Genomic DNA, 13,744 nt, shown 5'->3' on the forward strand with positions numbered 1-13,744 from the left:
ATATGCGGGGTGGCGGCGGGATCGGCCCGTCCCCGTCCCGCGACTGACGCCGTGTCCGCGTCCCCGGCTTGCCTCGGGGGCAGCGCGGGGTCAGAGAAGGGCGGGAAGCGGCGGGGCGATCGCGGCTGAGATGGGCTGGGAGGGCGCTCGGCGGGCGCTCCCCTCGCCCCGCGCGTTCGCCGTGCTCACTGGCGGGCTCGGGGGGCTGCCCGGCAGCGCCTTCGCGTCCCGCCGTGCGCGGCCCGGCTCCCGCGGGTGGCAGGGCCGGTCCGGCCGAGCCCGCGCCGCTGCCCAGCCCCGCAGTGTGAGCGCAGCGTCCCGGTGTTCTCAACCCGCCCCGGGCTCCTGTCAGGTTGGAGTCTGGCATTCCCGTGGGATAGCAGGACTGGGTTGGTGCAGTGAGCGGAGCAGCTTGTTCGGAGGCACCGGAAGAGTCTTTCAGTTTTTGCTAATAAGGAGCAGACATTGTTTTCAACATCAGTTTGAGGAATTTACTGAGCCAGATGGCCTGCTCCGTTTGTCCACAGCTCTGTCCCCGGCACTTGCATTCATTCTGCCACAGGAACCCAGCGGGGCCACAGAGTTTCCAAACACCTTGGGCAGCGAGGTCTGTGTAGGAACAACGAATTTCGTGTAGGATCTGGTAAATAAGGTATTCTCTTCCCTGATCTCTAATGAAGTTGAATACTAGAATTAAAGTCTGGTTACCTGTGGAACGAGAGAAATATATGAGAAATAAATTTCTTGTTTTTTTCGTGACAAAGTGCTGCATTAATGAGACAGCAGTGTAACTATTGCCAAGTCTTCTGAAGCCAACAAGCGCTTTCCAAACAAATACACAGGGAGACTCCATAGCAACCAGTGGGCCACCAGCCTCGAGCCGAGTGGTTATTATGAGATGCTGTAGGCTTTGAGAAGGCCTGAACTACGTTGTGTTTCACTGTCACCTTTGTGCACGTCGCTGTTTTGAGCTAAAACAGTTTTTTTTGGCTCCCAAAGGCACATCTGCCACAGGTGCCTGTAACTTGATGCTCACAGCAGAAATGTCCAGAGGCACAGAAGTGGCAGAACGCAGTTTTTTCCCAAGTGCAGCAACAGCTCCCTGCCACGGCCGTTCCCTCTCCCTGCGCGGTCCGTGCCTGTGCTCGGTAAATCCCGGTCACAGCGGGGCTCGGCCCCGCCCCGCCGCACGGGGGCGCTGTCCGCCCGCACGCCCCGCCGCACGGGGGCGCTGTCCGCCCGCCCCGCCCCGCCGCACGGGGGCGCTGTCCGCCCGCCCCGCCCCGCCGCACGGGGGCGCTGTCCGCCCGCCCGCCCCGCCGCACGGGGGCGCCCCGCTCAGGGTCTGGGCGGGGCGGGGAGCGCGCGCCCCTCATGGCAGGGCCGCCTCAGGCGCTGCTGGCCCTTCGCTCCGCTTCTCTCCCGTTTGCTGTGGATTTCCCCGCTGCTTTCCGCCCGTCTCGTTTGCCGGTGCCGTATCCGCCGGTCCCGGGGTCCGTGGCGGCCCTCGGCGGGGCGGGGGCGGCTGCCGCAGTCCCTCACGGCGGGGTTGTGGAGCAGCGTCGTGCGGGTCTCCAGTGTTTGTCCACAAACACAGAAAGCGTTCAGGGTACAGAGAGCTGCTGAAAGGAATCTCGTGCAGTAAAACTCCAGAAGAATCTTGTAGGGTTTTGTTTGGTTTTTAAGCTGCTTTTGTTTGGTTTCAGTGTTTGTTAGATTTTTTTTTGGTTGGTTGGTTGGTTGGTTTTTTGGGAGGGGGGAGGGGGTGGGTTTTGTTGGCTTTTTTTTTTTTTGGGGGGGGGGTTCTATCACACGATAACTAATGCTTATAGAAAAATCCATTTTGGATCTCACACTTAAAAGGAGATGCCTGGCCATAATTCCAGATGTTTCCACAGAATCGGACTCTTCCCAAGACCTTTGGAAGTCACAGGGTTCCATGCATGGAGAAGTTCTCACTGGAGCTAGATGGAACTCATTGTTTTCTTCATTTCTAAGTGCTTGTGAAGGAGAGGAACATACTGTTTGAAAAAAAAAAAACCCAGCCAGCAATGAAAATGAATCAGCTGCTGATGGTGTCACCCTTAGTTATTAATTTATTTTTAAGTAGAGGCACGTAACTTGGAGTAGTTTACTTTTTACAGCACCTTTCTAGCACCCTTTTGTTTAGGTGGGCAGAATTGCTGCCGTAGGATTCAAATGGTTATCACTTTATTACCATTACATTAAGCCAGCACAGGTTGCTAAGTGAGACACGCAGAGGATTTTCATGTTAAATATCTGGAGTTGTATTATGCTGTTTGAGTGCAGCATAAATCTGAGTGGAAGTCATGTCATTTTTATGATACAGACTGCATTTAGCATAGATCCATGTGATGGATTCATCACAAGTAACAGGCACCCATTTATGCTTTGTCCAAAGATAATAAACAACGTTGCAGAGCAGAGAGTGCATTTGTACTCTCTGTAGGCTTGGAACCACAGTGAAATGGAGAAATTCAGGAGCAGGTAAGCAGTAATAAGAAGCTGCTATTTAAAGACCTCAGCTGTAATTTATTTTATGACATCTTAAGATTTCCATGGGACAGAAGAAAGTTGACTTATTCTCACAGAAAGGCTTATTAGTCTCTGTGGAACTTTGTTAGCCAGAAAATGTTCTTCTTAAAAACACAGTAAAAAAACTATGAACACCTAACCCCCAAACTGATCGTGAAACACAACTTTTATGTGGGTTTACATTATCATAACATTTACTTATAAAACTGATGTTCTTGAGCTTGAGACACTGGAACCTAAGGTATTTGGACACAGCTGTCGGTCCAGCCACAGATTTACTCCATGTTAGTTCTCTTATTCTTCCCATTCTTTTGTTTTCTGACTTTAAAAGGGAGAAATGATCATTTGACTCTTATTTTTCATGGTCACTTGCCATAAATTTTGGTGGACATAGGCTGTAATCATTAAATATATGCAGCACATAACAGTGTTCCAAATAGAGGAATAAAAGTACATATATTGGAAAATTATTAGATGCTCTTACACCTTAGACTTTCATACAAAACTTCTGCATGTTTTACCCAGGTTTGCTTTTTCAGTTCCTTTGTGTAAGGTCATTGCATATAGTCAGGCCAGGTTTATCTTTGGGGCAGATGAAATAGTTTCAAAGGGAGTTGGGCCTGATAGGTGTGTGCAAAAACTTGTGCTGAAAACTGTTTTGCACCAGTTTTAAAGTGCCTGAAACTCCTCTTCAAACGTGCTTAGAGTTGCCTTAACTGCACATCTTTATGTGAACAGAATTCTTTTGTCTGCTGGACAAGGCCTACCACTTTCAGAAAACATTCAGATAATATGTTATATAACAAGAATTTCTCACACAAAGTACAGGTCTTGTTTTTTTCCATTAACTTTTATTTTTAACTCTTTGCAGCTTGCTGGAACAAGCCAAAAATACTGTATTTCCTCCCAGTGATTTGTTAACAGTGGTTATTCAGTTGAACTTTTGAAACTTGCATTGTTCCAGTCACTTTGTGAAAACAACTTTTTTTTTTCTGGCTGCAGCCATGTTTTCTCTAATTCAGTTCAGGAGATCATTAGGGTAAGATTTCAGATTATCCTCTTCTGGAACTCAAGAATGTGTTTGTGTTTCCAATGTGCAAATTTTCAGGGTGGTGGCAGCATTTGTTTTGGGAAAGAAGCTTCAATGGAACCGGTGCAGCAAGTTTTATCTGCATAGGGTTTTTTTTATCCTTGTTTTCAGAAAATTACCAAGAAAAAATATTTAGAATTCATAAAAACACACTTGTTATTTTTCAGATTAGAACTACACGTGAAAGTAAACTGTGTGATAGAAAAATATGTCTAATTTTGTTTTTCAATGATGAATATGTAAAAACAGGAAGAGATTTTCAGTTGTTTTGTTTTAAGGAGAAACAGTTAAAATATGAACAACACTAGGAAAGAGCTTGTAAAAGAGCATTTTATGTTAAAATGGGAATCTCACTTCAGTTCACTAGAGCTCAAGAGAATTTATCAGCAGTAGGCAGAATACTTTGATATGTTTGAGACTAAAAGGCAGAAAACCACAGTCAGAGCTTGTCAGTCAAGACACCCTGTGTGCACACAAATGCATTTCAGTGATTTCTCATTTCAACTTTAGAGGAGGAAAGAGTTGTCTGTGCCATGATTGCACTGAAATGTATCTTCCTGGTTATGTTGGGGAAAGTTTAAAATTCCTGATACTGAAAAACACCTGATAAAGAAACAAGAAATGTTTTAGCATTTTGTAGCTGTCATGTTCTGTGTTTGATTAGATACCTTTGTTACTGACCAAGCTATTGAAATAAAGCCACTTCTTTGCAGGTAATACAGTTTTCCACAAAATATTTCTGCTTTCCTTTTGAGTTCAAAATCCCTGATGATGCATGAAAGCCAGCCACCACCTGAGCATCAAGTCCATGCAGCTGAACAATCTGTTGCTCCCCAGTCTGCAACACATGAATTTCAGGACAGAGGTCCTGACAAGCCAGGTCAAGATGGATATGCCCAGAGTCAAAGAAGAATGTTAAAAGAATTCCAAAGCAGGTGATAAGTACAAAACATATTTTTCACTAAATGGAGCAGGGGTTCAGACCTGAAAATGTCTGGGTTTAATTATACCAGTGCAAGTTACAGCACAAGTTTTAGTTCATGGCCGTGGCAGACAGTTCTGAAGATGCCTTATGGTAACTTGAGGATGAGGATTGACAGTCAGATTTCACATATTTTTTACTTTCAAAGGTAAATTTAAAAATGGCTATTTAACAACATTATTTGATATACTGCCAGGTGTAATGATTTCTTCTTGCCCTCCTCCAGTGTTTTTTATTTGCTTCTTTTGTTTGTTGAAAGAATCTTGACAAAGGTGGGCTGTAATTGCGTACAGATTAAAAGCCCATCATTTTTTGAGCAGCTGGAGATGATGGAGCAGCTCAGACCTACTGAAAGAGTGAGGCCCCCCTTCCTGGCTGTGTGCTTTAACTCATCACCTTGTGAAGCCTTTGGTGCTTATTGGGCCCTCCATGTGCCAGCTAACTCTGAAATCCATTGGGAAAAAAGAGGGGAAGGGTGATAGTGTCACAGTAACACATTAGTGAGCTGAGCTGGTGTTGGGAAAAGCTTGTGGAGATGTGGAACTGCTGAGGGGAGGTGGGAAGAAGGAAGATTTGCTGGCTTCAGGAAGGGCCAGACAATAGATTGGCTCAAGTATTCTGGACTCAGCTGGTTGACTTGGGGGAAACAGTGATGTTACCACATTGAAGCCTCAGAAAGGGCTCCCAGCCAGCCAGCACCCTGCTCAGTAGTATCACTGGGTGCAAGAGGGCTGCTTGGAAGGCATTTTGGCTACCCAGCATTCCTAAAGAAGTACATCCCAATTCAAGTTTTGCAATGATGCTTGGGCCTCTTTATGCTTTATGAATTGCTCTGTTGCAGGTACTAATTTCAGGGTCTAAATATTTCATATATGCAATGATCTCTGAAAACCAGACCCTTACTTTTATTACTGAAACTAGAATAAAAATTCCTATTTTCACTACTGCTTGTGAGTTTGCAGGAGTAGAGAAGAGGAGTACAAAGGCAACTAATCTTTCCTTGTATTCCAGATACCTAGCAAGGAAGTTTTTCTATCTGTGGGCAAAAATGACATTTGGACAAGTTCTCCCTTCCAAAGCCAGGTAGATAAAATTACAGAACTCGGAGGTGGAGGGTTTTTTGTTTGTTGTTTGTTTGTTGGGGGGTTTTGTTTGTTTGTTTTGTTTTAGGGGTTTTCTTTGTTTTGTTTTGGTTGTGTTTTGTTTTTTTTTTTTAATATGGTTTAATGGTAAACCACTGGGCTAAGAGAGTACTGGCTGCCAAGAAAATATTTTGATGTATTTTGAGATCACTTGAACATTTTCTTTAGGTACCTTTCTTGCTCTTGCTTTTTTGTTTGTTTTTAATAATCATGGTTAAACTTCTATTAACCAAATTAATAGGAATCGTGTTTTGATAAAGTTGACCAGTATGTGCACATAAATGATGGGCTGTGATTGGGATATCTGCTTTAAATGTAACTATTTCCCAAAGTTATGATGACAGAGATTTCACAGACTATTCTGAGTTGGAAAGGACCCACATGAATCATTGAGTCCAACTCTTAATATGAAATTCAGTTAATATATTAGTGTTTGCACTGTTGTTCTTAATGTATGTATGTGTGTGTTTGTTATCTGTCTGACTTGGAAATACCTGTGGCAGGTAATTCCTTTCTGCTGTCAGTGTTCTGTGAGCTACTGAAACCCCATGCTTTGATATTCATTTCTTGTTTTGCATTAATTTGCATGTTCATTCTTGCTTGACCACACCCTTGGGAACCGAAGCAGTTTCCAGTGGGAAGACTTGCATTTGGAGTAAGATCAGGTCCTTACTCATTCAGTTTCGCTTTTCTGTATCAAATATCTTCTGTTCCTGGCTTTGTCGGTAAACGGAAGTTGTCCTGTGAACCTCAGCATTCCTCTTGTCCCATCTACTGAGTTGGCACTACTTTGGCTGTCTGTCAATTCAGCACAATGATGAATTTATTTTTTAGGGGAAACAGATTTTATAAAGACCAGCAAGGAGCACAAGCAATAATGAATTGCCTTTCTAGAATTAAAAGTCCCCAATTCTCTGTAGTTTTAATTTCTAATACCTGTTAATGCATGTGCAATACTGTTAATGCATCAAATCCAAAAAGATAACATATAGCTCTTTTCTTTTTTCCTTTTCTGCATGAGTGCTTGGAATGACTTAGCAGCTTGGCTTGGGGTAGGTGGCTGTGAATTGCAGCTTGTGGGAGGATTGATATGTTTCACTGAGAGACCTCTAGGTATTCTGGGCCTAATTCTGCTGTTATTACATGATAAAAACATCAAATCATTATAAAATCTGTTGTAGCTTTTGTATTTATTTATATATTAAAAATATTTTGTGTTAAAATAGCAAAGAACAAGATTAGAAAGGAAAATACATATATTGTTATCTACTGTTCTGATTGTTAGAGTAAAACACAGAACTGAGGACAAAAGATGTGAGTAGGTCTAAAGTCAGCTGATACTCTGATGTTTGACAAGTTAACAACATCTGTCTTTTATTCCTTGTCTTTATGTGAAATATTTACAGTCAGTAGAGTGATTCCTTCTTGCAGTACTTCACAGAGTCTTCGAATAAATGTCACACTAGGGTAGTGGTTTTAAATGCAATTAGATGTTAGGCTAATCAGGCAAGCCTGGAGAAGAAGTGGTGTAATATTAATTAAAACTGATTTGTGGTCACTCTGGAAATCTGTATGACATTTCTTCTGTCCAAATCTTTCAACTGTTTAGATGTTTTTATGATCAGAAGATTCTTCAGAAAACTTTTGGAGAGTGGAAGGAGCAGTGGACACTTTGCAGAGAAAGGAAGCTCAGCCTCAGAGCAGATAACCATTACAGGTTAGTGAAATTACTTCCCTTTAGGGTGTGCATGAGAAATTTTCTGAAGGAGCTTTTAGTACCAGTGAGCAAGTTCCATCCATGGGACATCTAGGCCAAGAACAATCTTTTCATTGCTTATTTTAATATTTTACTGAATGGCACTTTCATTCTTCAGGAATTTACTTCTTAATTTGATATTCAAGGCTTGGAGAGCCTATGTATGCCAACAGCAAGGAAAGAGGAGCAAATACTATGTTGCAGAGTCTCATGGTAAGTGAAGTGATGCTAATTACCAGTATTTGGGGACATACTGAGATGGGAGTTTTTCCAGTGGGAATTTTTAACCAAAATCTGTGTCCCCTGTGCATGTTTGTACCCTGAGCTCCCCCACCCCATGGTAGTGCAGTGCTTGCAGGAGCAGATGGCAGGGGGGTTCTGTTATAGGGTGTTCCTATATAGTTATTTAGGGGTGCCAGTGGATAAGCTTAAGAGCCTCTCCATCTGCTCTGGTTGTTTTTGAGTGGGTAACTTGACTTTTGGTTGGTTTTTTGTTTGGTTGGTTTTTGTTTGTTTTTTTTTTTACTTAATTAGAATATGTTTTCAAGTAGATGTTTTTTTGATCTAATGTTTTGCTGGAATTCTCTGTCAGCTGTTGCTATAGACATTAGATAATAATTCCCTGTGCTTTTAACAGCACTTATTTTATATCTATTGGCTGTTCCTTCTAGCTTGTGTCTTGCAATTGAAAGAAGCCCAAACTTTTGAAGTGCCCTTTGTCTTACTGTGTAGGTTCTTTGCTCTGCAAGGGATTTGACTTGGAGCTGTCTGTACTGGTAGCAATTTTCTTGGGTTCAGGGAATATGTTTTACTGAAGGGAGGTTTATGAAACCTTTCATTTCAGTATCATCAGTGTCATCATTTCAGTATCATCTTGTTTAAGGATGATACTGAGGTTTTGTTCTCTGCTGATTTGCAGAATAAGTTAACTGCTCTCTTTGCACATGAACGTAGCCTCAGAATGTCCTAGAGACTGGCACGTTTGGACACAAACTGACAGGCTGTCCAGACTTCTTTCTTACTGAGTGAGGCCAGAGTATTTACAGCAGAAGCTGTGTGTTACTTGGTCAAAAATAGAAAAAGGTGACCTGTTTCAAGGTAGGTTAATGCTTGATTCACAAGGAAATCCTAAAAAGGAAAAGTCTGGGGTTCCTTTATGTGTGTGTATAAAGTGGCATAGAATCAATGACAGTTTTTATTTAGTAGTGTCAGTTCTGACAGGCCAACCTGCTGTGAGGAGAATATGCAGTGTACTGCACTAAGTGGTAAACTGGAATTTGTGACACCACTTCTGTTTTTAGCTGTATGACCAGCCTGCTAAATAAAGTTGATTTGTTTCTGGTTCATTTCTCTGGTTGTAGGAGAGAATAACTCTTGAAAAGTAACTGATGAACCTGATACACATTTTTTTTTTTTAACAAACCAAAGAGAATCCTCTAATTCTTACCCAGTACAGTCGTTTCGCTGACTAATTAATGTTCTACAGTTATTTCCCCTGTAAGCACTGAAGACAAAGCGATTATCGGCCATTGTCCGATAATTCACGCTGCTCTGAACAAGCGGCATGGACGGTGCTGTCAGCGATTCCGAGACTTCTCACTGTGACGCCCTCGAGCAGAGGGAGGGTCGCTGTCATTTCAGGCTTTTCCACAAGGTGTCCCTGCAGGTTGAGGACACAGGAGTCGGGGGCGAGCTGTGATGGAGTGGTTAAGATGTGCCAGATTCCAGAACTTAAGATGCTGCCGTTCTTTGTCATGCACAGCAAAGAGGCAAACTCTGCTCAGGACCTGGCAGCACTGGCTGGTCTATGTTGACGTTCAAAGGACAAAACATGGGATGCAGTCTGTGGCACTGGCGTTCAGGAGAAGAAGCTGTTTGCGGTAAGGATGGAACACAAACAGGCAGAGAGGTGCTGGCCATAAGGCCATGGCTGTTATCTGTGTTATGTTATCTTTTCCTAAAAGATAGAAGATAAAAAGTCACACCATGACTTTGTTCAGTGTTTGGTTTTTTGGTTTTTATTTTTGTTTTGTTTTGGTTTTTTTTTAAGAAATCTGTTGCTTTCTGGGATGTGTGAGTTCTTCTGGCACATCCACAGACTGTGAATTTAAGATGTTATATAGCAGCTTGCCAATGCCTAATGGGAGCCTGCAGGAAGGCTTGCCTTTGCAAGGGCATGCAGTGAGAGTACAAAGGGGAATGGCTTTAAGTTGAAAGAGGGTAGATTTAGGTTGAATATTAGGAAGAAATTCTTTACTCTGAGGGTGGGGAGGCACTGAAACCTGGAGATTACCCAGAGATGATGTTGATGCCTCATCCCTGGAAGTGTTCAAGGTCAGTTTGCATGGGACTTGGAGCAATGTGGGAAATGGAAAATGTCTCTGCACATGGCAGGGGATTGAAACAAGATGATCTTTAAAGTCCCTTCCAACCCAAACCATTTGATGATTCTTTGAAAAGATTGTTGTTCATACCTTTTTCCAGTCAGATGAAAGTGATTTCTTGCACCAAAATATGGCACCTGTGTTTGAACTTGTCTGTAACATTGTTTTGGCAGCATTTCATGGGCAGTGTGGAGAAGACAATACTACCAGAAATGCTCTGGACATAAAATGAATATTTTGGCTTTGCAGCACTGGGCCCAGAGCCTGCAATTTCGAGTAAGTCTCAGGAGCTTCAGCTACTGCAATTTGTAATGTTTAAGTTGCACACATGTGAAAATGTTGGAGATGAATAAAAATTAGGCCTTGTACTAATTTACTTTGAAAATTGCAGTACTTATGATGGAATATCTTATCAGGACATGGGGAAACGGAATGAAGCTGTGTCAGGGCAAGTTCAGACTGGACATTAGGAAAAGGATCTTCCTGAGAGGGTGGTCAGTCCCTAGAACAGGCTCCCCAGGGAAGTGGTTACAGCACCAAACCTCTCAGAGTTCAAGGTGCATCAAGTCCAACTTCTTTCTTCTTGGAGGACTACTTAAAACTAAATCTGATGACTGAGAGTGTTGTCCAGATGGTTGATCTTAGCTGAAGTGAAAACAGCATGGGTTTCTTTTTTTCTTTCACTGAAACTGTGGCTTTTTGTCCATTTCATTAAAAAGAAGGGATGGTATTTAATTTGACCTGCACTGTAAGATGCAACAATACTGGTTTAGAGCAGTATTCTGCTAAGGAAAGAAACTTGTGGCTTGGGAAGTCTTATAGTGTCTCATGATGTGATTCCCTTTTATATGAAAATAATCTGAAAGAAAGCCTGTTGGCAAAAGAAAAGTATTTTTAATGGGAAGAAGTGGGAAAGTATTTAAAAGAGTGAAAAAATATTTGACGTTTTCTATGCTGACATTCTTTTGGTGTTTGTTTGGGTGTTGTTTGGTTTTTTCCCCTTTTTTTGGGCGGGAACCTCATTGCCCATGGCTTTCACCTTTAGAACTTACATGGAATTTCTTATTGTGTGTGTGTTCTTCTTCTCCTTCTCTTTGTTCTACTTCCCTAATCTTGTCTGTTTTTTCCCCTTACTGCCCTTGCCCCTTAATTGTTCCTTCAGGCTTGGTTGCAGTGGCGGGAGCTGTATTTACACACCCAGAATGAGAAGCAAAAGGACACCAGGGCAGTAACTCACCATCAGCACTGGGAATTGAGGAGATGCATGGGAGCATGGCTGGGATACCTGAACCTCCACAGAGTAAAGAAACGCCAGAATGGTGAGTGAAAATGGTGAGTTGGGACAGAACAGGGCTCAGCCTCTTTGCTGAGGGCGTGGTGATGGTTTTTTCTGTTCTAGGAGACACTACAATGTCTCTGCCCACCCAGGTCATGAGATGCAGCTTGGGCTGTGCACTGACAGACCTGGCTGGCTTAGGTCATATGCTGAACTGTCAGGAAGATCTCCTTCTTTCCACGGGATTTAAAAGAAAATGCTTTACAATTCCCTTGATGAAAACTTGCATATTGTCTCTTGGATTTTGACTGAGATATCTATGAGAAGGATGTATTGAAGACTTTGATCAGTCAGTCTGTGGGCTTTCTTCATAATCAGTCAAATCACAACTCCTGTAGGATGGTAAAGATTATTACACCAGTTCCTTTGTTTCTTCCCTTGAATGGGAATGAGTTCAGATATTTGTATGAATTGCTTTTTGATTGGTTGCAGTGGAAAAGAATCTAGCTTGGATGTGTAGGAACTAGTAATACGAGTGTGCTGAAATGTAAGCAAGTTTGAGTATGTTGCACAAGTAATACATTGTCCTAACTTCCCTCTTTTAAGTCAGTACAGTAGGTTACTGCTTTAAAACTGCTTTTGTGATCAGTAGGAAGAATATGATCTGTAGCTGAGCGTTAATGTGAATTCTTGTAACCATTTTTCAGTGTTAGAGCTCCTGTCACTTGTGAGCCAGTGGCTCAGATGCCAGGATCTCATCTGATATGAATGAGCCTAGGACAGAACAAGCCATAAGTGATTTGTGTTTGTCTTCCAGAGCTGGCCCAAGAGTTTCACCGAAGCAGGACGCTCCGGAGGTGCTTCTCCGATTGGCAGCTGTCATGGAAGTGCAGGAGAAGAATGCGTGATCACAGAAGTGACCTGGAAAAACAAGCAACGAGGATTGCTTTATGGAGAGTCTTTGCACACTGGAAGCATTGTATCCAATCTGTGTTTAGTCCCTTGCAAAGACACCTTAGAAGCATTCCTGCAGGGGGAAGATCCAGTTAATAAGCAGGAACGTTGTGCAGTAGCACGAGTCACAACGAACGTGTTGTCATTATGTGTGTGTAATGCCATACTAACAATTCATTAAACTGTTGTCATTACAGTATGTTGGCAGCTGTATAAGAGTATATTAGAGCCTGCAGAAGGTAATTTATGGTTGTTAAGATAATTTATGGATTCACTTAGAGTGAATCAGAAACATGATAAGCCAACAAAATCTAAAAGTTTGTCTGTAGTCAAAACTTCTGTAGATAACAGTGCTGGACATTGAAACGTTGAAGCAAATTCAGATGGAGATGTAGTGCCCCTCTGTGGGAGAAGGTTGTTCTGTGTAAAACATACTTTAACTCAGTGACAGATGTTGTGCTGTGTGTGGAAGAGGCTCAGCAGTGTGAGCTGGCTGAAAAGCACTACAAGTGTCACCTGTTGGTAAGAGCACTGTTATGTGCCGGGTGGGAGGGGCTGTGGAGTGTCCCTCTAACACTGACAGTGGTGAGCAGGTGTTAAGTGGGAGATACACCAGGTTTCTAAATTTCAACTATTCTGGAATCTGTCAGCTGAATCCAAATGGGGAAACTGCTGATCTCCAGAACAGCTATTCATCCATTTGGGAAACTGGTGAAGTAGATTCATCTTGAGGGTGTTGTGTTACCTGCTTGCTGGTATTCCACCATGGGATTGCCTTTTCCCCTTGATTTTTTTTTTTCTTATGCTGTTTACTACAAGAATTATTTTTTTTTCCCTGCAGTAATGTGTGCATGCTACTTTTCACATGAGGCCAAAGATGATTTGCTGCATGTGCAAGTAGTTGAGTGTTTTGGGGTTTTGTTTAGGTTTTAGGGTTTTTTTAAAGAAAAAATAAATCCCTGAAGGCTATCTGAAAGGTGAGCACAAGCAAGCCTCCAGCTTTTTGGAAGTGAACTATTTTCAAGGTTGGATCAGTACTGGTCATTAAAAGAATACCAATAAACTGGTTTGGATCATGAAGTGAAAACATTTGTGATTATAAGAGCAGGATGATTAGTGATTTGAAGTAGGATGCTCTCATATTGCTATTTACCATGTTCTGCCCCCACTCAAGGGATTCTAGGATAGTAGATCAGTTCTAAATTGCCTGATTTGGATTACAAATGAAAGTTGTGCTTATTTCTTGTGGTTACAGGAACTTGGCCTTAAGGGTCTTCGGCAGAATGTCCTGGACACTCGTCTTCAGCGAATGAGAACAGATGTGTCATCCTGTCAGCATCAAGTTACAGTGAGTTTGACTTTGGTTCTTGTGTCAGTTTGTCTTGAGCTTGACTTCCACTGTCACCTACAAAGTACTTTTTTATTACAGCAGTGACTTTGTTCTTAAATACCAATAGCCACAGAAAATCTGTGTGAGTCAACTGCCGCTCTTATATATGTTTAGTGATTCGTTTCCCTGTGTTTATGGTGGATTTTTTTTTAAATCAGAAAAACTTGTAGGAGTTCTATAAAGTTTGGTATATGAAGCAGTGCAGGAGACAGCC

At 42.4% G+C, this 13,744-nt stretch overlaps 1 protein-coding gene across 6 annotated transcripts in view; it reads left to right on the plus strand.

The window, feature by feature from the left end:
- The first annotated feature begins 567 nt into the window (after positions 1-567).
- SFI1 (SFI1 centrin binding protein) overlaps positions 568-13,744 on the plus strand; it is a 28,873-nt gene continuing 15,696 nt past the window's right edge. For 2 of the 6 annotated variants that reach the window (XM_053993474.1, XM_053993473.1), the window contains exons 1-11: positions 2,306-2,508; positions 4,402-4,581; positions 5,640-5,711; positions 7,380-7,487; positions 7,645-7,739; positions 9,289-9,406; positions 10,084-10,186; positions 11,073-11,229; positions 12,004-12,165; positions 12,592-12,662; positions 13,396-13,488. In XM_053993474.1, the coding sequence (XP_053849449.1) occupies positions 2,489-2,508; positions 4,402-4,581; positions 5,640-5,711; positions 7,380-7,487; positions 7,645-7,739; positions 9,289-9,406; positions 10,084-10,186; positions 11,073-11,229; positions 12,004-12,165; positions 12,592-12,662; positions 13,396-13,488 (1,179 nt within the window). In that variant the 5' untranslated portion in view covers positions 2,306-2,488. Of the gene's footprint in view, positions 653-1,512; positions 1,663-2,304; positions 2,509-4,359; positions 4,582-5,639; positions 5,712-7,379; positions 7,488-7,644; positions 7,740-9,288; positions 9,407-10,083; positions 10,187-11,072; positions 11,230-12,003; positions 12,166-12,591; positions 12,663-13,395; positions 13,489-13,744 lie in introns of those variants that run through there. The other 4 variants (XM_053993475.1, XM_053993476.1, XM_053993477.1 and 1 more) reach the window with 4 other exon arrangements.

The sequence above is a fragment of the Vidua macroura genome, chromosome 18 (assembly GCF_024509145.1).
Source record: "Vidua macroura isolate BioBank_ID:100142 chromosome 18, ASM2450914v1, whole genome shotgun sequence".
NCBI lineage: Eukaryota > Metazoa > Chordata > Aves > Passeriformes > Viduidae > Vidua > Vidua macroura.